The sequence below is a fragment of the Catharus ustulatus genome, chromosome 2, assembly GCF_009819885.2.
Source record: "Catharus ustulatus isolate bCatUst1 chromosome 2, bCatUst1.pri.v2, whole genome shotgun sequence".
NCBI classification, from domain to species: Eukaryota; Metazoa; Chordata; class Aves; order Passeriformes; family Turdidae; genus Catharus; species Catharus ustulatus.
The window spans coordinates 37,211,529-37,235,845 of NC_046222.1; the positions used below are offsets into that span (position 1 = coordinate 37,211,529).

At 39.8% G+C, this 24,317-nt stretch overlaps 1 protein-coding gene across 1 annotated transcript in view; it reads left to right on the forward strand.

Moving 5' to 3' along the window:
• Positions 1-24,317, forward strand: part of TMEM135 (transmembrane protein 135) — a 171,375-nt gene that overhangs the window by 143,060 nt on the left and 3,998 nt on the right. The window contains 6 exon segments of the mRNA XM_033052529.1: positions 10,790-10,831; positions 12,067-12,213; positions 15,516-15,585; positions 19,488-19,655; positions 22,270-22,333; positions 23,036-23,112. Coding sequence (XP_032908420.1) covers positions 10,790-10,831; positions 12,067-12,213; positions 15,516-15,585; positions 19,488-19,655; positions 22,270-22,333; positions 23,036-23,112 — 568 coding nt within the window.

A 24,317-nucleotide genomic window follows, 5' to 3' on the forward strand; every position in this document is an offset into this window, starting at 1 on the left:
TCACCATGTTCACAGGAATTTTTTTTGTTAATACTTCCTGATACTTTAACCAACTCTCAGTTTAAATTTACTACCTCTTGTCCTAAGACTAAATGTCTTTTTAGAAGGTCCCATTCTAGTTCTCTTGTAACCCCTTAGGTATTAGAAGGAGATGTAAGGTCTCCCCAAAGTTTTCTCCAGGCTGAACAACTCCAAGTCTCTCAGCCTGTTTTAGCAGCGCTTGTAACCCTTTTCTGCACAGTATTATCTGTAATAGGCATGCACTTTTTTCTCTGTCACCACTCTCAATACTGAAATTACTGAATAGCAGACATGCAGGATTGGTCCTTGTGCAGTACCACTTAGTACATCCTTTCAATTTTTCAGGAAACTGTTGACAATTGCTCTCTCACTACTCTTGTCTAACCTGTTTTGTATTCATTCTAGATATCTTTCATTAGATGATGTTTCTGTGATTGTTTTTAAAAGAAAATGTGACATGCTCTAAGTACAAAGCCTGAATTAAGTCAATTGCATATGACACACATTGTTTTGCCTTCCTAGTCACAAAATGAGACCCAGTGTTACAAAGATTTTTTTTAATAAGCATGTGTTCATTGTTAGTCATGTCCTCATGATTGCCTTTCAGATGCTTACAGGGTCTGTTTATGTACGACCTTCCTCCTTAGGAAGCCAGTTGAATTGCAGTTTTGTCTAATTCCTCCTTTCCCAGACAGTACCATAGTTAGTGTTTAGCACTGTCTTTTCTAAAAATAACGAAACATCCCAAAGTTATGTAGCTTTCTCACTATTGAGGTCACTTTGGTGTTCACAATCAGTCTGTACCTGGCCTTCTCTAGGAATGCCAGGAAAATTCAGATTATGGTAGATACTTTGACAAAAACAGATGTGGTATATTTGCAAGGTGAAATAACTGGGAGGAGGGGAAGCGGATTTACTGATCTCTTCAAGGATACCTACAGCATTTAACTTCCCAGCAATAATTTTTGGAACATCATTTTCATAAATACCATGTTCCTGCTTAAATTAGTTAACTGCAAAAGTATTCCATATAACATTATTGATTTTAATTTTCTTCATATTTTTGAGGAAAGCTTGTGTTTTATCTGGATGATTACAGTAATTTCACGAGTATAAGCCACACCATTTTGATTAAAATTTTGGTCCCAACCGGAAGTGCGGCTTACACTCAGGAGCAGCCATTATATGAACAAAGTTTGGAAATTTCCCAACCCAGAAGTGCAAGCCGCGGTGCTGAGCCGAGCTCGCAAGTTGAGCACCTGCCAGTAAAACCCACAATCGCGCAATTGTTACAAATTGGTTACTCTGTTGCGCGACAGCGGCGTGGCTCCGCTCGGCGGTGGCGCAACTGAGTGGCTGGCTGCCTGCCCAAGCGGATGCGCGGCTGCGCGGCTGAGCGGCTGTTTAGAGGCAATGTGGATCCATTGAAAATGTTTGCGAAATGACCACACTATTGTTTGTATCTTTTTCCACTTGTAAATAAAGCTTGCAGAGTGCACTGCCACAGCTATTGTCTGTATCTTTTTTCGTTTGGAAATAATGTTTCCAAGGTTGGCACCTGCCAGTAAACCCCACGATCCCACGATTCTGTTACTAATTGGCAACTTTGTGAAAGTTCACTGGGAACAAAAGTGTGGTTTATAATCCGGTGCGGTTTATATATGGACAAAGAAAGAAACGTTGCCGACACCCAGAAGTGCGGCTTATAATCAGGTGCGGCTTGTAATCGTGAAATTACTGTATATACATTCTTGGTATGGAGTTCATTCTTTCTTAAAAATTATTTTTTCAAAAAATCAAAATTGGAAACAGTACAGATATTCAGAAGTCAAATTTATGAGATTATCTGAAGAAGAAAGGGCAAGAATTGTCCATCACGGAAGTGACACATCCTCCCTCTGACTGTGACCTGTAGGCTTGGGCTTTGTGTCAAGGTCACTCCAGGTCTCCTGACCAGTCTCTCAAGTTGGTCTTTTAGCTTTGTCTGGGCTTTTTTTGGTGATGCAACTTTCTATTCCAAATACTGCACCTGGATGTGCAGCACTAAAAATATGATCTAATTGACCAGCACTGTAGTAATTTAAAATAAAACTGTTATGTTAGAGTAAAATGTGGTCTCTTGCTAAAGTATAAGCCAGCAAGGGAGTTACTCAGGAGTGAATTTCTGTGGTTGCACTGAAATTTGGTTTTCAAAATAGTGTTTTCTTGAGGCTGTGCACAAACACTTTATTCGCTCTGTGGTTCTTCCAGCACAGATTTTACATTTTAATGTAATTTCAAGGCTTCCTACGGTACTTATGAACATCAGAGGCAAACACCACAGCATTCATCTTGGAGGTGTGGGTGTAACCTCTAGGTCAGCGGGTAAATCTGCATGGGGCAGTCATCATCACAAAGAAATAGAAGTTGAATTTCAACAAACTTTGCAACATGGTGATTTAGTTTGTGTGTAACAACTAGCTGATGTTGTCCTAGTGCATATGGCTAAGAACTTGTAACGGTCTCAGTGATTTTGACAACATTCTGCATTATATGGAATTAAAAATATTTCTGAATACTAGAGTGTGGATCTCAAGTCAAGTCAATGTACTAAAAGCAATTCACTAATCTTCACTCTCTATCCTAGCTCAGCAATGGCCTGGGCACCTTCAGAATGATTGCTAATTTCTTTAAAATATTTTTATAGCTTTTCATTTTGTTATAAATTTATTCTGGTCATATATGTTATTAAATGTCAGAGGATTAATAAATATGAAAATATAAATGGATTTTCTCATTTTAATCAAATTTTCCCCAGATAGAAACAAAGCAAACAGCCAAACCTTTCCCTCAAATCCAATTACAGGATCATTTGGGAAAATCAAATGTTGTATATGTTTCTCTTGAATGCTTGAATTAATCATTCAGAGTGAGAGGTTTAGCTCACTGAAATTTGGAATAATCTGCAAAGAGCATTAATACGTTTACAAAAAACAGTTCCAGCAAATTTAATCTCTTATTTTTTCTTTTCTCTATTTTTTTTTTTTTTTGTGTTTGGAAAGAGCTGTTAGAAAAAGCCAGAGGAAAATTTGGCAATAGATAAATTTAGCACAGGTCTACTTTTAAGATAGAATCACTGCAGGTGCCACTATTATTTAATAATGAGCAAAACCCGTTGTGGGTTTAAGATTATTTGTTTTTTAATCTTGTAACAGCATGTCCCTGTAGTGACTGACTCATTGTTCTAACAACAATGAGACGGCATCAGTGCAGCCCTGGCTCCAGAGGTGGACGTGGGCTTGTACACGTGTCGAGGTACATTTCTCTGTGTCCTCATGCCTCTGGAGACAATTTGACTTCCCATCTTCATGTCTCCAGGGGTTTTTTCCATTTCCTATTTTTGTTCCATACCTGATTTGGAGAGAGTGTTTGGGTTTTGCTTTAACAGAATGTCGCTGTATTTTGTTAAAACACTTGTAAGACAAAGGTCAAAACTGAATAGTGGAAAAATTACATCACGAAATTCAACAAATTAATTGAACTAAGCAGATAAATCCTTAACTTTATTGTTTAGTCAGCTTTTTTAATTGCTTGGAGAACAGTATTCAACTCTGAAGTCCTCAGCACAGGAAAGACATGGACTGTTGGAGCAGGTTCAGAGGAGGCCATGAAGATGATCAGAGGGCTGGAACACTTTTCCTGTGGCAAGCTGAATTGGGGTTGTTCAGCCTAGAGAAGAGAAGGCTCCTGGGAGACCTTAGAGCACCTTCCAGTACCTAAAGGGGATTTATAAGAAAGGTGGGGGCAGACTTTTTAATAGAACCTGTAGTGACAGGGCAAGGTTAATGGTTTTAAACTAAAAAGTTAGATTTAGACTGGATACAAGAAAGAAATTTTTTATTATAAGGATGGTGAGACACTGGCAGGAGTTGCCCAGGGAGGTGGTAGATGACCCGTTGCTGAAAATATTCAAGGCCAGGCTGGATGGGGCTCTGAGCAACCTGATCAAGTGGAGGGTGCCCCTGCCCTTGGCAGGGGTGTTGGACTAGAGGGTCTTTAAAGGTTGCTTCCCCCCATACTGTTCTATGGTTCTATATTGGCTTCTGTTAGCTCTGTGAGGCAGGGGCTTTGAGTTGGGAACGTGGCCACCTGAATGATTCAGTTGTTGCTCTTGAGGTGACAGCACAGCATTGTTGGTACAAAATGATATGGAACATCTTCATCCAGCCAAAATAGCTAAAAATTTTTGGTTGTTTTCAAGATCTTGAAAGAGAAATTGCACTTAACTGGCATTGCAGTTACTTACACATTTCAGAAAGTGCTAATCTCTGAAGAAATGAGTATTGTAAGTAGAAGAATAATTAACATCGCTAGAAATCTGATTTCAGTTTGACAGTAGTGCAGAAAACTTGATTAGCAATGAGATGCGAAGTGTTGATTGGGACCAGCTTTGCTTTACAACTCTGAATCCAGTATTGTAATTTAACTTCAGTATAAACAGCTTTCTTTTCAATTGCAGTGTCACATTCTTCACAGAATTGTAGAATTTTTGTTCTAAAATGTAATTCCCTGGATTTACATGAGAGCCAAATGGGACCACAGGTCACTATTGACTACATGGTTTGTCATTTTCATGCACCTTTTTTTTTCAGGTATTGTAAATGATGCATTCAACTTAAGTCAAGAAAAAAGTATGTCCTCCACGGTGCTAATCTCACCCTTCTCCTTGAATGTTGTCCCTACTTGCTCTTTCTTTATTCATTTATTTTTTTACAATACACGATTTTATATTCACTGTATGTGATGGTTGTAAAACCACAGCCTTTTCAAAAGATCATTTTATACTTCAGACACAACTAAAAGAAATGCCCTGGATGCATTCTTTAATGTTTTAGTTAAACACGCAGAAGTTAACTATCTGATTTGGAAACACAAGTTATGAGACTTTTGACTGAATTTTGATCCTGACTACATTTGCACATTTAAAAGTTTGAAGTATAATTTTTACAAACTACAACTTGTCTAATTTCAGTTATTTTTAATGTGATTTCTGACTTGTTTTCCAAAAGTTGCAGGCTGTCCATGGGGTACAAGATTAGATTTTTTGCTTATAACTGTACCTTACAATTTTTTCATAGTTCTGGCTTGAATAAGTAAGACCTGTGTGTAAAGATAGAGAATATATGTTTAATCTAAAAAAGGGGAAATTCAGAGAAAGAATCTGAGTATGAATATTTTTTCCCATAAATTTACCTCTGGATTTCCTCTGTGCAATTATTTTTTAAGAAAAAGAAATGAGCTTTTGAGAATAGCATTTAGAGGACAGTGGGTGGAAATGTGAAAGACCAGCTCAACTTGTGGGATAAAAGAGCAAAAGAGAAGATGGAAAAGGAACAAGAGAACTGTGTACAGAAGACATCTCAAAAAAATGGTACCTGTTGCTGTTGACTTTTAATACTGCAGAGAGGATGAGGAATTGTCCTAGTTTGGAGGACAGGTGTCTGCTAAGAAATGCAGGAGCCTCTCTTTGAAATGGAGAATGTAAAACCCCTCCCTCCAAATTATTATAATTTTGAAATCAAGGGGCTCTCAGGCAAAGATATGGGAATTAGGAATAACAGTTCTTTACTAGGGAAATTAAAATAGAAATACAGTACTACAAAGAAACAAACTCCAAACCCTGACACAGTCAGAGTACAACCTGACACCCCGTCAGGCAGGGTGTTGGTAGCAGTCCCATTAAATGGTGGCTGCATCCTCCTGCAGTGACAGATGTGATTTAGTTGGAGCAGTGCTCCTGTAGAAGGTGCAGTTTCCCTCTGGAGCTCCAGTGATGATTCCGGTTTCCCTCTGGAGTCTAGATGGAAAAAGGGCTACCTTAGTGTCCCAAAATCTCAATTTTTATCTAGGTTGGAAAGGCTGGGGTCTTTCCCCTGGCTGGAGCATCTTCCAATGGGACGAAGTAATTTTATCAGTCCCACATTGGGACTCAATGGGCCATTAGCAGAAAATGACTCGCTGGAGGAAGGATCACTGCCCCACCTGGTCTCATCAGATGGTGATAGCATAGATACTTTTGATCATATCCTGTATTGTAACCCAAGACAGGAATGAATCGTTTAAGATCAGAGAGTCCAGCTGTAAAACAGGAGGGAGATACGATAACCTGTCTAAGCAACTTAAAACAGAAAACGGATTATCCTCTAGAGATCAGCATAGGTCACAAAATACTATAGGTAGCCTTTAATTCCTAAAAGCAAGGGATTTAATAGTAAGAGGTATAGCAGGCATGTTCAGACACAGTCATATTTCATCACTATGATCCTCCCTTCTCCATAAAGAAGACCTTAGCTCAGAAACGTGGTTCTCCCCACCCAGTCTTCACAGGCAGAGGTGCTGCAGTAAAATGCTAACACATGTCCTGTGCTTGAAGTGCTTCCTTCCCACGTGGCCATAATGAAAGCTCTGCATATAGGAGTTTCTAATTTACTCTTACCCTGAAAAATAACATAAGCAATGTGGGGATGTTGTTAAACATGGCATGTTGTTACTACTGTGAGCTTCTTTCTGCTTACCAGTTCCGTGGGTGAAAAGTAATGTTCCCTCAGAAGGTTTCTTGTTCAGTGTGTATCAACTGGTCACAGAGAAATCTTGAGAAGAGCTATGACACGGCATACTAATAAAAAAACCCCAAAACAGACATACTAATGAAAAACCCCAAAACATGATTGCTGGCATCCAACTTTACAATTCAGTGTGGGAAATTCTTCCTTCAGGATGGAGGGAGAGTACAGTTAACTCATGTACAGGACCTCTTTACATATACAAACATAATTACAGTTCATATCTTATTGGAAGTATAGTTTGTATCAAGCCTTGGCTCGATTCCACTTTTGCTGTTTTCTTTATGAAAAAATAAATGTGTGTGGCCGTAAGTTAAATTTATCTTATAAATATGCATGATTAAAATCGACCCTATTTGCTCATGTGCCAGAATAGTCCCAGCAGGGGAATTTTGAGAACCCAAATTTATTGCTTTGGCTCCTTGATTCTTCTACTCCTTCAGCTCCAAGCAGGGCTCTGGCCAAACACAAGCTGGAACAGAGCACAGCATTTCTGCTGTGTGATCAGGTACATGGTGCCAGCAGGGAGAGCTGGCAAAGTCACTTGTGCTCTTGGCTTTTTACCAGGGACAATCCTCATCTGATGGGAAAATGTAGCCAAATTATGCCTTCTTTAAATTAGTGCTTGTTGGGCAAAACAGCAGTGTTTCCTTCCTGCAGCATGGGATTTGGTCCCTGGGATATTCACGGTGGTGGGAAACAGAGCAGTATGATGTTTTGGTTTGTACGGAGCCTTAGTGATCATCATGGGCTGGGACACCTTGTACTAGACGAAGTTGTTCAAAGAGCTGTCCACCTTGGCCTTTGGGATGGGGCATCCACAGCTTCTCTGGGCAACCTGTACCTCATCATCGTCACAGTGAAGAGTTTCTCCCTAATATCTCATCTAAACCTGCCCTCTCAGTTTAACGCCTTTCCCCCTTGTCCTATCACTATGTGCCCTTGCAGAAAGGTAGCTGAGCTACACCAAGTTCTTCTGATGCCATACAACTCTGTTATCCCAGGCTTTGCAACTTGAATAGTACCCTAAAAAAATCCCCATATAGTTCACTATTTATATTCTTCCCCTCTCAGGGGTGTCTGCAGTGCTGGGCACCCATAATGCATTGTATTAGGCTCATTTGAAGCTTGAGTAGCTCATGGGGGCCAGCAGCAGAGTGCAGGCTTTTTCACCCCTTGAGCAATGAAGCATTGAGTAAAAGTTATTATAACCAATTAGTGGTGGCATTATTATTACCAATTAGTGGCTGTATGAAGCAAATCATTACTCTTAGTTCAGTTATTAGCAGCCAGGTGTTCATGAAATGTGCCATGTGCAGCCAGTGTTGTACCTCAGCAGTCACTGTTGAGGCCAGTCACTGAATTTGTGATGTCTCTCTGCAAGGGAGTTGTCACAATGCCCAACCCCCTCCTCCCACCACCCCCCCGCCCAAAAAAAAAAAAAAAGAAACAAAAAAAGAAAGTGTGTTTGAAGTCAGTGTGTAGGGCTTTTTTGGTTGCTACCAGTGTTGTGTACCTAGTGAGTGAAAAAAAAGGCCATTTCAATCTCTAGACCAGCATTCAGAAACCTTAAATATAATGAATTCATGATCCATGATGTGAAGCAAAAAATTAGAATTCTGGTTTTGTTGTTGGTTGCCTCTTCATTTGTAAGAGCAAAATGGCCATGCCAGAGAGGGGGAGTTACAGTACAAATTACTCTTGACTGCAAGTATTGTTTCTCTAGGACTCCTGTTTATAAAACCCTTAATAATCAATATTTCCACACGGCCATTAGTTTTACAGAATGGCTTTACATGTAACATTAATTGAATTCAATTTAAGAGCTTAATTGCACTTTTTATGTTTTTTTAAATTAAACAGGAAGTTAAGGGAGAAAAAAATTCTAATTGTGTCTTGTGTCACTTTCTTACTGAACTACATATTTAATTTTCATGCATTTTTCAGGGAGATTCATAGCTGTAGCTCCAAATACACAAAAGAACTAAAAAAATAAGAAAACTAAGGATAGCCAATGAAATTCCAGGACAGTAAATGCTTTTTGCATAGAACTGACTTTTTTGTGTCATTAGAATAGGCATTAGAAATATATTTTGTTTCTTGGAGAAAAAACAGTAGAGGATTGGAGTGCTTTTTTTCTCTTTTGATAAGTCAGATGTTTCAGTATTAGTGGAGAAAGGATTTGACATTTTCCTTGAGGTCAGTTTAAAGGAAATGAATTGTAGCATAGCATCCATCAGGGTGCTTCGATCACAGCTGGGCAGGGACATCTGGTGGTGCAGTGAAGGAATCATTGAACATTTGCAACTTGAAGTGCGGTTGCATTGGAATGATTAAGGAGAAAACATAATTATGGTAATACTGTGATTACTTTTCTGTAGAAATGCATGCATGTTTAGATTGGAGTTTGTATATGGTTTTAATTTACTGGAAAAGTAGAAAGTGAAGCTCTGTTCATGAGTTGGCAGCTTGCAGGCGTAATATGTTGGACACCCTTCCCTCAAAGGCCATTTAACCTACAGTCAGCTGCAGGGTTAAAAATCAAACTTAAGAAACTGGACCAAGAAACTGGACCATGGTTCTGTTCATGGAGTGGGGTGTATGTTAAACCTGTGCATTTGGACTTCTGCCAGTGATTCACTCTGATCTCTGGGCTAAGCTGGTTTGAGTTATTTGAGTTCATCATTAAGTCCATCGTTCTGTAAAAGTGCTGTGACAGTGTTTCAGCTTCTGAATTGTGTATGTGTATAAATAAAATTACTACATATCTTTAGTTTAAAAGTTCTGTGTTAATTAAAGATAAAATGAGCAATTTTATTTGTATGTATTTACCTTGAACCCTTATACATCATAAATATGTGACCAGTATTTTAACTGCATTCATTCTTAAAAGACAATCTCTTTGCACTGAATTTTTTGGTTCTGTGTGTAACTGTGAACATGCTGACAAAACCAAGTCCTTGGAAACATATGTGTTGAAGGTCATAACCTTAGGAAGAATTTCCCAGGAGTGTTTAGTGCTGTGATGTCTTACCAACTCTGCAGCAGGCACTCCCCTGCCAGAACAAAGCAAGACTTTCTTAATTTCTGAACATTTTTGATCTTGATGTTTTTCCTGTTGTTCGTGTGTATCCAGCCACTGTTAGTACATGTTGGCCATGCATGGAGCCTTGTGCGACATGGTATCACCTGCTCTTGAAGGGTGTGGGCACAGCGCTTCCAGGGACAATGTGGTCTCTGCAGGTGGAATGCAAAGGGTTGTCATCATCTGCTTCTGTTTACAAAGCTTTTGCTGTCCTGCTTTCCTTGAAATGGTAATGATAAGTTACTAGTTTGTGCTTTGTGTATTGTGTCAGGAATGCATTTTTATCATCATGTGCTCCCCATACTATTCTATAGAAAGAAGAGGGGAGAAAACACAAGTATCTCCTCTCTCCTGTGCCACCAACATGGTTTTTCAGGATGAATCAGTAGTATCTGCAATCTTCAGTTCCTTTCATTGTAGCCTGCAGGACAGAAAAAAGCCAATAACCTAAATCTTTCCTAGACAAATATGGGCTTCTTGCTGTGGTCATTCTTCACACAAGGAACATATGTACTATCCAGCTCACAATCAGAGCAACCACTGACTGTATAATTGAGAAACTGGTATTTTCAGATTAAGAGTCTTCTTAAAGTAAGAAGCTGCAGAGATCAGCGCTTTGCAAAGTACAACAATTTATCTCAAAGTCAGAGAAACTATTCCCTGCAGGTTTTCACAAGAAGGGTTGGTGCTTCATTGGGATCCAACCCTCCTTTCTCTCCTTGCAGTAAAACTTCTATTTTGTTAAACTCATCATTACTACTTTTCCATAAAGCAACAGTTCTTTGTCATCTTGCATTGTTGCCCTGATGGTTTTGTTACCATCCTTTAAAAATTTCTCCATTCTTGGTTTGGATAAAAAAGAAGCACTGGCATTTGATGCTGTATCCTTTGTTTCAGAGATGTCCCAAGGCTGTGGTGACAACAGGCGATCAAGGAGAGTAACAGACTTATTGCAAATGTGCTGGTTTTTGTTAGTGAAAAGCTGGTGTTCCTCTGTAGCTCTTCTATGTCATATTTAGCCTCTAACTCTTTATATTGCTAGCAGCCCATTGTAGAGAAATCTGTTGGTTTTGTCTTTCAGGTGCAAAGATGGCTTGAAAGGATTTACATACTCTGCGCTAAAGTAAGTAAAGTTTCTGTGGCTATTTGAGACAAGATTTTGAGGAATCATGCACAGTGGCAACTGCATTGTAAGAAAAGAGTATTCCTAAGAAAAATCATGCTGCTCTAAAATTTTCCAGCTTTTGGGTATTCAGCATATTTTGAAGAAGGCATCATAGAATCATTGGAGTTGGAAAAGGTCTAAGATCATCCAGTCCAACCTTTAACCCAACACTGCCAGATCCACCACTAAACCATGTCCCCAAGTGCCACATCTACATGTCTTTTAAATACTTCCAGGGACGGTGACTCCACCATTTCCTGGGCAGCCTGTTCCAATGCTTGACAACTGTTTCAGTGAAGAATTTTTTCTGATATCCAATCTAAACCTCCCCTGGTGCAGCTTGAGGCAGTTTCCTCTAGAGAAATCCTTTCATAGTTGGGACTATTGTTAAAGGAAACTCAGACATTTGATTGCATGTTTTTGAAGGAGCACTAATCTTCTGTATTTCTAAAACTGGGATTCATGATAACCCATGTTTGCCTGGAAGCAAATGGCTGCTGTGTTTTTACCTGGAGCTTATTTGCTGCATCACAGAATGACAAAAAATATCTTCATTTTATCTTCATTACCCTCAGCAGTACTATAATCCAAGTTACAGTTTAACTTGGATTATAGTGCATGGTGTTAGGAAACATCTTGCGATTGTGTCCTCCCTTGCCCTTGATACACAGTAATTCTACACCTTAGATGAGCCAATATATTGACAATATCAACTTCTGGGTGAAGAAAGAAAGCTGAAGATGAAGCCAAGCAAAACAAAGTTGAGGCTTTTGGTGGGAGCAAAAACATTTTGAAGATTCTGCAAAACAGATACTTTATAAAAGTACTGTAGTAATTACCAACCTTTATGTTATCCCATTTTGCTGGAGATAATTGAGATATTTCAAGTGCCTTTTTATATTCTTACATAGTCTTCTTCCTTTGTCAGAGAGGTGGAGTTCCCTATTAATGTTTTTGGTTTTAGTTTTAAAAAATTCCCAGCATCAGTTGCATCCTCTAGCTGAAATATATCTTTAAATATATGTTAGTGGAGTGATCTTCTCTGAAGAAGTATGAGATTTGGCAACTGTATAAGATGGGTTTTTACAGGCCTGGGAGTAACTTCAATCTAGTCTAAGACTTATACAGGACTTCATGTATTTCTTTGAGTTATTTATATAATTGCTTTGTTCTGTTTTGCTTTTTTCTTTCAGGTTCATTGTAGGGAAAGAAGAAATCCCCACACATTCTTTTTCACCTGAAGCAGCATTTGCAAAAACAGATAGAAAAATCAAGCATAGTGAAAAAGTATCACAGCCAATGAACATACTGGCACTAACAAAAAAGCTCATGGACAAAGTGTGAGTAAATAAACCAAAAGCAAAACAAAACAGAATGAATTGTTCTTATATAGAGCACTTTAATGTCTTTTATGTTGTATTTGACAGTGTTTTGTAATACTTCTGATTTGCATTTCAGTGTTTTTCTATTTCATTTTTAGTAGGTAATTAATAGTGGCAAATTATGAGCTCTTATGAAAGCAAAACTTGAAGACCTATGTGTCATAGCTATTACGTGCAACATGCAGTTGTCTAACAAGGGAGAGCAAATTCAGCCCATGATGAGTGCAGGATGGTGGTTGCTTTTTCTGCAGTTTTCTACAAAACCAGCTCATGGCATAGATCTGCTGGAACTAGTGGTACTTAAGGAGAAAAACTGCACAGCAGCAGACCTTACTTATGTCACCATAAGTGACTGTAACATAGTCTTTTGGGGGACCTGCATCCCTGTACTGCATAAACGAGAACCACGTAAAAATAGGATTGATGGCACATGAGCTGCCTCTGCTGTCGGGAGATAGGAAATTGCAAAGCAAAGAGTGAGTCTAAAACTGTTCTGCACAAGGTCAGATCTAGACATCTGAAGTTAGGCAAGGTAGGTGCCCCCTGTCTGCAGGATCCAATTCACTGTCTTTTAGTAAGAAGTTACAGAAGTGGGAGCAGTGAGCTTTTCAGTCTGATATGTTCAGATTACAGTAAATTCACGAATACAAGCCGCACTGACTATAAGCCGCATCTCTGGGTGTTGGCAAATATTTTGGTTTTTGTCCATAGATAAGCCGCACACGAATATAAGCCGCTCTGTCGTTCGCAGCGAGGACCCGCGTGCAATTATTAACAGAACGGCGGGAGGGCGGGGTTTACTGGCTGAGCTAAGGCTGTGCAGGCTCGGCCCGCTAGGGGCCGCTGACGGGGCCAGATGGCCCAGCACGGTGCTGCAGCTCGGGGCCGGCCGCCGCTGCCACTGGGCTCGGTCACCCCGGGTCGGCGCTGCCCTGCGGTGGCAGGCAGGGACGGAGCTTCCCCTGCTCCTACGGCAGCGGCGGCGGGCGGGGACGGAGCTTTCCCGCGCCCGTGGCGCCGGCGGCGGGCAGGGACGGAGTTTCCCCGCTCCTGCCGCGGCGGCGGCGGGCGGGGACAAAGCACCCCGTCGGCTCCCCGAGCCGCAGCAATGGCTGCGCGGGGCTCCTGTTGGCTCCCCGGGCCACAGCAATGGCTTGCGCGGGGCTCCTGTCGGCTCCCCGAGCCGCAGCAATGGCGGCGCGCGCTTCCCCCCCCCTCCCTGGGCCGCAGCAATGGCGGCGCCGGCTTCCCCCCCCCTCCCCGGGCCGCAGCAATGGCGGCGCCGGCTTCCCCCCCCCCTCCCCGGGCCGCAGCAATGGCGGCGCCGGCTTCCCCCCCCTCCCCGGGCCGCGGTAGGGGCGGCCCGGGTCCCCCCTCTCCTCCCCGGGCCGCGGTAGGGGCGGCCCGGGTCCCCCCCCCCCTCCCCCGGCCGCGGTAGGGCCGGCCCGGGTCCCCCCTCTCCTCCCCGAGCTGCAGCAATGGCGGCGCCGGGCCCCCCCCGTCTCTCCCCTGGGCTGTGGCAGAGGAGGAAAGAGAGCTCTCCCGCCTCTCTCCCCGCCCCCCGTTCTGCCTACACGGAGCCAGGCTCCACCCGCGGTGCAACAAAGTAGCGATTTGTAACAATCGCAAAATGCCGACTTTGCAGCTGCTCGGCTCAGCACTCTGGCAGGCACTTCTGAGGTTGTATTAGCCGCTCCTGATTATTAGCCGCATTTCCGGTTTAGGAGCAAAATCTTAGTCAAATTGGTGCGGCTTGTATTCGTGAAATTACTGTATTTACTTCTGCTATGACTGATTCCTCTGCTTCCGGCACGTTGGCTACCACGAGGAGTCATTCATTTACAGGGAAGATGGAGTAAAAATGGATTAGGGATATGTTCATGACACCTATGAATGTTCTTCACTTCTGCTGACCTCTTCAAGAGCAGTTTTATGACCAAATCTCTACCTGCGTCACACAGGAGAGAGATTCTTCTAAGTGCATGTGTACTCAAAGTAGTGGCTTATTTTACTTGCTCAGATGATGAGCAAACATGAAGTGATCCCCATCACATGGTGACTTCCTATGATTTGCTGTGGGCTTTAGCTGAAGAATATGAGGAAGTGATCAGTGATTTTTCAGGTATGACTGTATTAGACAGCAAAAGACTTACAAGGAAAAGACACCTCCAGCCATAATCAAATTATTTTATCTGAATTGCTTATGCCTGTTTTGTCTTAAATACCTGTTACTCAGTTTGCTAGAGATAGTTCATAGCTCTTCTGTTATTGATTAAATACAAGGATTGAAGGTGGAGAAGACCATTTCTTCTTTAAGGTTTTGAAACTCCCTGCTCAGACTTTCAGCAAACTTTCAATATGGAATTTTTATGCTCTCACTGGTTTCTCTTCCATATGGTTCTTTTCAATATAATTGAGTCTAAATGCCTGTAACCTGAGCACATTCTCATTACAATTTTGTTACATAAACTGACCTCACAAATGATTTATGGCTATTAGACTTTATAGTACACGACTCAAAACTTCCAACATATTTGACATAGTATATAAATGGTGTAATTTATTTTACATTAAATCTTAAATACTTGGATATAGCAAAATGTAATGTTCAGACCTGGTATGATATTACATATTTTAATTCTGCATAATGCAGGGCTAGAAACTGTACAATCCCTACATCCCACCAGCCCAAGCCAGTCTGTTTTAAATGCTCAAGGTCAAATTCTCAGTCCAAGCAAAGACCTACATAAAAATCTACACCAGAGAAGAAGTATCCCAAAAGTGAGAGGCTTCTAATTGAGAGGAATCTCACAGGGTGTTTGTATGATCTGCATTGAACTTCAGTGACCCTTACTGTGGTGTGAAAGATGAAAGGACACACATAACAGATGCTTGCTCAAATATCCTTCCAGAACCATGGAGCAGATACAAATCAGGAAAGGCCACATCATTTCTCTTTGTTGACCCTAGCAGAAAATTTGTTATTTAATTTAGCATTTTATGTGTAGCATGGCAAGAGGTTGGATCCAAATAAGTGTGCAGACACTTTTTCTTGGTGTACAGCTGAAGTATTGTTAGTTTTTATTGTCCTTTTATGGCATTATAAAAGTTCACAGTGCCCTTCAGTGGGTAATGGGGAGAATGATTGCTGGGCAAATAGCACTTTATGTATTTTTAGGCAAGAAAAATTTATGAAGTCTCCTGTCGCTGACACTGAAAACAGCTACGAGTTAATACGTGTTTCATTATGCTTTTTGCAGGTGCAAACATGGCCCAAGGCATAGATGCTGTAAACACTATGGAGATAATTGCATCTCATACTGTATTAAAGTAAGTGCAGAAAAAGTTTGATTCACAAACTCTGGCAAAGAGGGGGTAAAAGTCTGTAGTCAGGAAAAGCATGTGCTTAGGAAGTGAGAAATGAGCCTGTTACTCATTCTTCTTCTATTGAAAATGTGACAAGCCAGAAAACAGATTTTCTCAATTTAGGACGGGGTGGTGGTGGGGTTAAAGTTCTCCGGTCTTTCAGATTAGCTGTAGTGAATGAGTAACATAAAATGTGTGGGAAAAAAATAGACTAGCAACAAGGAACTTGTTTAACTATGTGGTGCACTTCACGGCTGAGCCCACTTGTGACTCCCCCCTAAATAAAGCACCTGGAATGTGCTGCTGTGGCAGGCGGCCGTGGTGCCCTGCAGCTGCACAGCTCTGGAACGTTGCTGCTGGGCCCTGGGTGCACTTCTTCAGTCGTTTATTTTAGGGGCTCAGGGTAATGAGAGATTGGTCACAGTTGCTATGCTGAGGAAGAGCTGTTTATCTCCAGTAGTATAATACACTCTCCATTATTAATGTGATCAGCTCATTTTTTTTTCAGAGAATTACTGTGAGAGAAATTTGTGTTGGCTGGCACTGGGTTGGCACAGGTGGTACCACCTGCTGTGCCTGTTTTGGGAGTTGGTAACACTCCAGAAGATCCCAATCCCTTAACAGTTGACCTGTTTTTATATATGGACCAGCAAAAATGTATTTGAGTATCTTCAGATGTTTTTAATGTTTACTACTTTCAAAAATAAATTTTTAGAATGTTAAAGGAACCCGAGGATGGGGAGGAAGGTGGATATTCAGGAGTATGCATCCTTTTCACTTTTTGATTCAGCATGATTTTGTTTTGTTTTATATATCCTTAAATGGAGTGAGGGGAGGAAAAAACCTAACTGATAATAAAGCTGAATAAAGACTTGACCTGACAAAAATTAAATTTTAAAAAGAAATTTTTATAGGGCTGTTCTCTCTTTAGAGAAGACAGTTGTGCATTTGAAATATATTTCATTCTTGGACCCATCCTGTGTAGTATTTTGATATAAATTATTCTTGACTACAGTAATCTAATAAGGAAGATATTGCTGAAGCAGCAGTCAGATCCTCTAATTTCCTGTCTGTTCTGTAACTCTTTATTTAAATTAAAACATGAGTGAAAAAAATTATTTTTATGTATTTATATTTTTAAAGATCCCAAATTCTAAATGTTCATGTCTATGACTGTTCCTGGAGTTGATCAGTAACAACTGTCAGCTGACATGATTAGAACATGTTTTTACAATTCCTTTTCTGTAATGGAGCTTTCAAATCTGATAACGATGTGATGAGCTGCTTGTTCCCAAAATTTCCCCCCAGTGCTATTTTCCCTTGCCCTTGAACAATTTGTCTTCTCATTAATACACCTGTTCTTTAACTGTCATTTGCATGCTCTTTTTCTCCTGCTTCACATTTAAATGCACATTAGCTCATTGACATCATCATGGCTTTCACATAAATTCAGTAGTGTCATACCACCTGAATTCATTGACTTCCCTTCCAGCTTTAAATACTTGAAATGCTTTGTACTTGTAAATGTCTGAAAAGAGCTGTGACAGAAGCAGTGGAACAATATTTTTCCCCTTTCAGATTCCGTTTATTTACAGTGAGGAGCCATTAGCCCGTAGTAGAAGTCCAGTTGTCTGGCTTTTTCTGGTGGTGCTGCAGACAGGGCCAGATAACCCTCCAGATTTACTGGTGACTAGGGTGACCACAGAAAGGTGATAGGATCAAACAATGGTCTGTGGGTTGGCCCTTAAAGACCATTTAGTTCCAGCCCTGCTGCCATGGGCAGGAACACCTTTCACTAGACCAAGTTCCTCAGCCTGACCTTGAGCAGTTCCAGAAATGGGGTATCTACAACTTCTCTGGACTTTTCTGACTTCTATGATTGTATTCTCAAAGTTCTGTCTCTTGAAGTAACGTGGGCTAATATATACCCAGAATAAATATTAAATATCTTAATTAATTTATTTTAACTGTCTTAACTAATTCTGAATATATTGCAACAGGTTGACTGAGTTTTTGGTATGTTTCTGAACTCTCTTTATATGCACATGTGCTTTTCTGAATTTGAATTATAGCAAGTATCTTGAATGCATTATTAAGAAATTGGTTTCTCAAAAGCAGAAAGAAAGGTTTATTCAACAGATTTTTGAGATATGTCATTACACTGTGCTACTGCTTCTGGCTGATCTGAGCTGCAACTCAAAATCTCTGAAGAAATGGCTCTTAGCAGAGTTTTCTTCGCTCACTTGTGTTTATTATAGTGTCCTGATATGCTCTGCTGTGTACCAGGTCTTTTTATGGAAGATAAAAGTTACAATACTGGATTATAAGATATACTGTGATTATAAGACTCCTGTGACTGTGGTAAAACACCTGTAAGTGTGATACGATTTCACCTGGTTGAAGTAATGAGCTAAATAGAGAGATTTTGTGCAATTCTTGGTATTTCATGCATATCAACACTAAACCTCAGTCCTTTGGTGCTGGTTCCTCAGCACTTCTAAATTGGCTACTAATAGGAATAAAGTCAGGGATGTGTTTGAGTGTTTCCAGTTGTAATGTAGATGTTGCCTCACTCCACTAAAGTCACTTTTCCTCAGTAAAAAAATCAAACATACCATTCTGTTGTTTCTTGTTTTGGGCTTTGTTCATAACTGCTGGATTTAGGACTCTTTGTTTTCTTTTTTTTTATAATGGCATGAAGGAATGGATTTTTTTCAGTCAAAAAAAAAAAAGCTGTTGGATCTTTGAATGACTTATTTTCTTCCACTTGATTCTCATAAACCACTTCTTGAGTAGCAGGAAGAGTAATTGCTTCAGGAAGAGTTTATTACTGGATGTTTAACCACAATAAAATTTTATGAGCTTTATGATGCATTATAAAGTTCTTTAGGAGGCAAAAATGGTTTAAGTTTCTGAGTCTGAAAGGTTGCTCAGTCAGATTTCCTTGTCTCTGGAATTATGTCCCTGTTACTGTAATTGAATAAGGTACCTGCCTTATTTGCAGGTGAGTGCAGAAATAGTTTTCACATAAAGCATCTTCCAAACAAAATCTGGGTAAAATTTACTTTGAATTATTAAAAAAAGTACACTTTAGGGTAAGAATAATGGTAGGAAGCCTTGGAGGAAGTTAGAAGAAACTGGGGGGAATAATTTGGGAAAAAAAGTGAGCGTGGTTTTGTGTTATGTTAAAAAAAGAAAACAGATCTTTATCCAAGGTGAATGGTAAGTAGATTCTTTGGAAGCCATTTTATCTTTCTTCAGTAGCTCTGCACATGAACTCTCTTTGAGTTTCTCCCTTTCCCTTGCTGCAGGAATCTCACAACCTCATGTTTGGCTGTGGCAAAGTCCGTGAACATGTGCCAAGCCACCAGGGTTAACTTCTAATTCTCACACTTTCTGACATTTATTTTTGGTGGACTTTTTCCACCTTACTGTTTTCTCCAGACATTTGAGTGTAGAAGTGCTCTTTTTTTTCCACTGCTTGCTTTCCTCTATAAACCCATTTGTGGTTAAAAAGCTGTTCAGTAACCTGGAAATGAAGTCATCAAGATTATTTCAAAGGACAGAATTTTGGAGTAGAAGAGAAGGTTCTCTCTTGAAAACTTTCAGAAATTCATAGAAATTAAAAGAAGAGTCAATTGTCTGTGATTTTACCGCTTTTTGCTATTTTACAGGGTTAGTGGGAAAAGAAAACTCTTGAGTTTGGAGGTGGGGATAGGATACATTTATGCATTTAACATATTACCTTCAGAGTGGGTTTTAAACTATTCAGTGTAAAAAACCAAAAACATTCTGTAGAGGCTTTTGCTTTTCCTTTTTCAGAACTTGTGGTTTCTTACCACAAAATCTCTCTTTCTTTTCTCTAGGGCTTCATTAGGATGTTTAGCATTGGTTACCTGATCCAGTGTTGCCTTCGGATTCCTTCCACCTTCCGACATCTGCTTACACAGCCATCACGGCTGCTTTCTCTCTTCTACAACAAGGAAAATTTCCAGCTTGGAGCTTTTCTGGGATCTTTTGTCAGTATATACAAAGTAAGTTTATAGCATACAGAAATGACAAATGCTGTGTTTTTTTATTTCACTTTTCAGAATATCACAAAGAGCTAAGAAGTCAAGCTGCTTCATAGTACTGGAACTGTTTCCTACAGCATGTCACTTACAAATTTTATATATTGCAGTAATCAAACTGTAAACAGAAAGCTCTTCTTCCATTCTATGTGTTTTTTCCATAATTTATAAATAACCCTGATAGATTTTGCAGCTTGTTTTCAAGATCAGGAGATAGAAAGTACTTCAGAGAAAGTGAATTCAGATTTCAGAGAGATTTCCTGCCACACAAAAGCATTTTAGTGCATGCACAAGTAGTGACTGCAGTACTGTCTGTGTTGCCAGAGAGAAGCCATGTGCAGATTTTGTTGGCTCACATATCTGGAATTCTTACTTGACACTAAATAGCAGGAGACTGCAGAACATACAGTGTGTAGCTGAGGAGACATTGCACTTACTGCCTGGAAGTCTACCCTTTCCTACCCCATTATAAGATGACAGATTGTGAACTGATATGCATTCATACCGCATTGTTGGAATTAATCAAATTATGTTTATTTATGCCAAGACAGAATGTGGCAAAGCACATGTGCTAATGCAGAATATATTGCACAGTGCAGTGCTGAAGTGTCTTTTGCACTTTTGTATTCTTAATCACATGGCATTTTATAACTACAACTTTACTTGCTCTGCAAATTCAAGATCATGCTGTATTATTTATTATTCAGGGTAAATATTATTTAGTGAAAAATAAAAAGGAGATCTTACACATAAGCAAAACAACATTTCACTTGATTAGTAATTAAATTGAGGGACAAGAATTTGTGGGTTACAGTGTCTAAAATTTTTGATGGCAAAGTACAAATGAACTGTTCAGAGTTTGCTTGAAAATTAAATTTTTGCTTAAACTTTAAGAAAAAAGCCTTTAGGTAAGAAAAGCCTTTAAATTGTGAAAGCTGAAAAGATTTTTATGTGTTTAAAAGCTCCAACTGAGAGGTGCAATTCATCCCAGTGGATATGCATTTTATGAGGGTGACATATTCTGACCTTTATTTGCTATTTTTTAAGTATGTATTGGGTACTGCTGAGGTCACACCTCAAATCCTGTGTCCAGTTCTGGGTCTCTCACTACAAGAAAGACATTGAGGGGCTGGAGCGTGTCCAGAGAAGGGCAATGGAGCTGGGGAAGGGTCTGGAGCACAAGTTTGATGGGGAGAGGCTGAGGGAGCTGGGGGTGTTTATACTGGAGAAAAGGAGGCTCAGGGGGGACCTTCTCACTCTACAACTGCCTGGAAGGAGGCTGCAGCCAGGTGTGGGCCTGTCTCTTCTCCTAATTAGCAAGAGATAGGACAAGAGAAATTGGCTTCAAGTTGCCCAGGAGAGGTTTAGATTTGATAGTAGGAAATCTTCCGTCACTTAAAGCATTGTCAAGCTCTGGAACAGGATGTCAGGGGAAGTGGTGGAATTGCCATCTCTGGAAGTGTTCAAAAGGTGTGTGGATGTGGCTCTTGGGGATGTGGTTTAGCGGTAGACATGGTGGATGCTAGGTTAACAGTTGGATTTGATCTTAAATGTCCTTTCCAGGCTAAATGATCCTCCAATTCAATGGTCTACTATATGTTATTGTTTGCATTTCATAATTTGCACAATAAATTTTATATTTTTCTTCTAGTCTAAATAGTCATGTTAGGCAGCAAAGATTCTAGTCACTCAAAAAAATTGGACCAGGGCAAAAAAAAAAAAAAAAATGCTTGGTGCATTTTGGATCCAAGGGAATATGGAGTTCTACTTTTTTAGATTAATACGTTTTCCTAGTTCCAGAATTTATGGATGAATGAAAAAATCTCTGGAGGTTTGGTATGTACTTGAAAAAAACCTTTATCATGGGAAAGAGTTTAGACAGATAAGCAAATGAGGATGACATGAATTCAAGATTAGCTTTGGTATTAGGTTGAAATTCAAATTAGATTATTATGCTCTCTGATTTGAAAGAAATGGCAGCAGTAAATTGTAGATTTAAGACACTGAAATGTTATGGGTAGTATGTCCAACTGTCTGGACTTTAGTATCACCAATGCTTTTAAAAAGCTTGTTTTTCAGTTGTGTTGATTTCTTGTAGGTTTTTTAATGTAATTTAATGTATCTTGATGTGGTAAAGATGACCAAATCAGACATAACGTGTCTCAATAATGGAAGTTTCTACAGCTCTTTAAAAATTACGGTGTGATTTTACATTTCCCTTACATGACACTTACAATGGGAAAGTTTGCCTCCTCACTTACCAATTAAATTTCCTTTTATTGTTACCGCCTTACCAAGTAGAAGATTGCATTATTAAGTGTTCAAGGCCGGGCTGGATGGTACTATGAGCAACCTGCTCTAGTGGAATGTGTCCCTGCCCATGGCAGGGGAGATGGAACGAGATGATCTTTAAGGTTCCTTCCAACCCAAACCATTGTATGAATCTGTGATTATGGGTATTATCACACTACACTCTTAATTCATGCTGTGTGCTGTATTACTAGCTTATGAGGAATACCTCCAGTCTGTGTGTTCTAAGGAATAAGGAGAGCTAAGCCTGCATTCTGTTCACCCACAGGGTACAAGTTGCTTCCTGCGCTGGGTGCGAAACCTAGATGATGAGCTTCATGCACTTGTAGCTGGTGAGTCCATGGAAAGTTTGTGCTGTGTGTGTTGGGACTCTGTAAGTATTCCTCTTGTCTGTCCTGCCATTCCCTTTTCAGACTTCTGTGTTGAAAATAGGACTTTGCTCCTATTCTTATATACATCAAGGCTGTGTCAAAGTGGCAGTGATGTTTCAAGTAGTGTCAAAGAAAGAGTTGCAATTAAAATTGTAAGGTAAATGTAGTCAAATGTGGAGTTTATGGTCAGTTCCAAGGACAGTATATTACTGTGTGCATAAATATAAACTTGTCCTTTAATTTGCAGTTGTAGATATGTGAGATGAAAATATTGACTCTTCCATATGTTACAGAATACACGTTGGGCTCCACTGGGTCCAAAGAAATATGCTTTTACCATGAAATTCATGTGGTGGTGAGGCCCTTCCCTCATGTGCATCTGTCATGTGTTGCAACCACAGAGATCTTTCATCCCACAAAAAAGAGAGAAATTTGATAGTGTGCTCCTGAGCACTGAAGTGCAGATTTGTTTCAGTTTTCTGAAACTTTCTATTTTTAGTGATACAAACCATATTTGGGTGGGTAGCAAAAGAAGATCACTGAACTGTGCTGTCTGTAGCAAGAGAAATAAATAGTCCTGTGCAGTGTTTGTTGGGCTGACACACAACAGTGACCTTAACAATGCAAATCACAACCTTAACAATGCTTTTCTAATTGTTACAGGGTGTCTAGCAGGAATTTCTATGATGTTTTACAAAAGTACAACTATCTCTATGTATCTGGTGTCTAAACTAGTAGAGGTAAGTTGTTACCCTTCTAAAAGAGGTCTTCATTTCATCTATTTTTTCAAGGCAGAAGAAAAGAAAATGGACTTGAGGGGTTTTGTCAGGCAATTTCAGTAAAATACAAAGTTGTGTGGTGATGGTGTTTCAGTACATGTGTGCCAAGAGGCAATGCTGCCATGTGGTCTCATTTCTTTCTTTCTTTCTTTTCTTTGACTCATTTTACATGTCCTTATGCACTGGTCTTCATGTATATTCTCCATTAATTTTTTTAATCTCCTGACAGCCCTTTTCTTTGTAGTTTTTTCAGATTTTTTAAATCAGAAAGTTCCAAGAATGTCTATTCTGCCAGAAACATAAATCAGACCTAGTCCTTAATTGCAGATTTATTGCCAAAAGCTACAGCTTAACTTCCCGCCTTTGTTCCCTAATTTTGGCATTCAACAGTCTAAGATAACTGAAAATAGCTTATGTTTTAGTCTATAGCTGAAGTTGTTTGTCAGTGTACTACAGCTGATTGAATTCCCAGCTTTGGAATGAACTTTGTGCTAATTACTATTCCTCAGGCTTGAATTATTTGTCCGAACTTAAAATTAGGAGCCCTGGGAAAAAAATAGTTACAGATCTTGGGTATGTTGATTATACTTTTCTAACCAGCATTTGATTTCTTACTGTCATTTTTCCAGAAAGTTGAGACTTAGTCATGGTTAATTGCCCAACACCACCACTGGAATGAGTTGATAATTTCTCTCACTATTCATCATACCTAAATCACTAATTTGTCCTGCAGACCTTGAAGGCCTTGTTCTCTAGTGATATTTATCCACTTCCATTACCAGAGCAGAATTCATGTTAAAGAACATAAAAAGAAATATTTTTTTTTGTTATGCGTGAAATTAAACATATAAAGGGAAGATACTCTCTGTTCCTCCTCCTGGTTATCCCAGATCCAGCTCTGAAGGCAGCTCGTATTGGCTGTATAAATGCAAATCTGAGTTACCCATACTGACTTTCAGAATACCAGTTATAAAAAACCAGTATTAACTCAGTATTATCTTATATTGCTGGTAGTTTTCTCTGGACTTTGAGACATCGTGGCTACAGTGAAATAAGAAAAGCTCTGTGTGTTCTTTCTTTCTTTCCTTTTTACTACTTTTATCATCTTACGCAAGCCAAGGGTAACTGACCAAAGAGGCGTGTGCTGCTTTGCAAGGTCAGGCTGT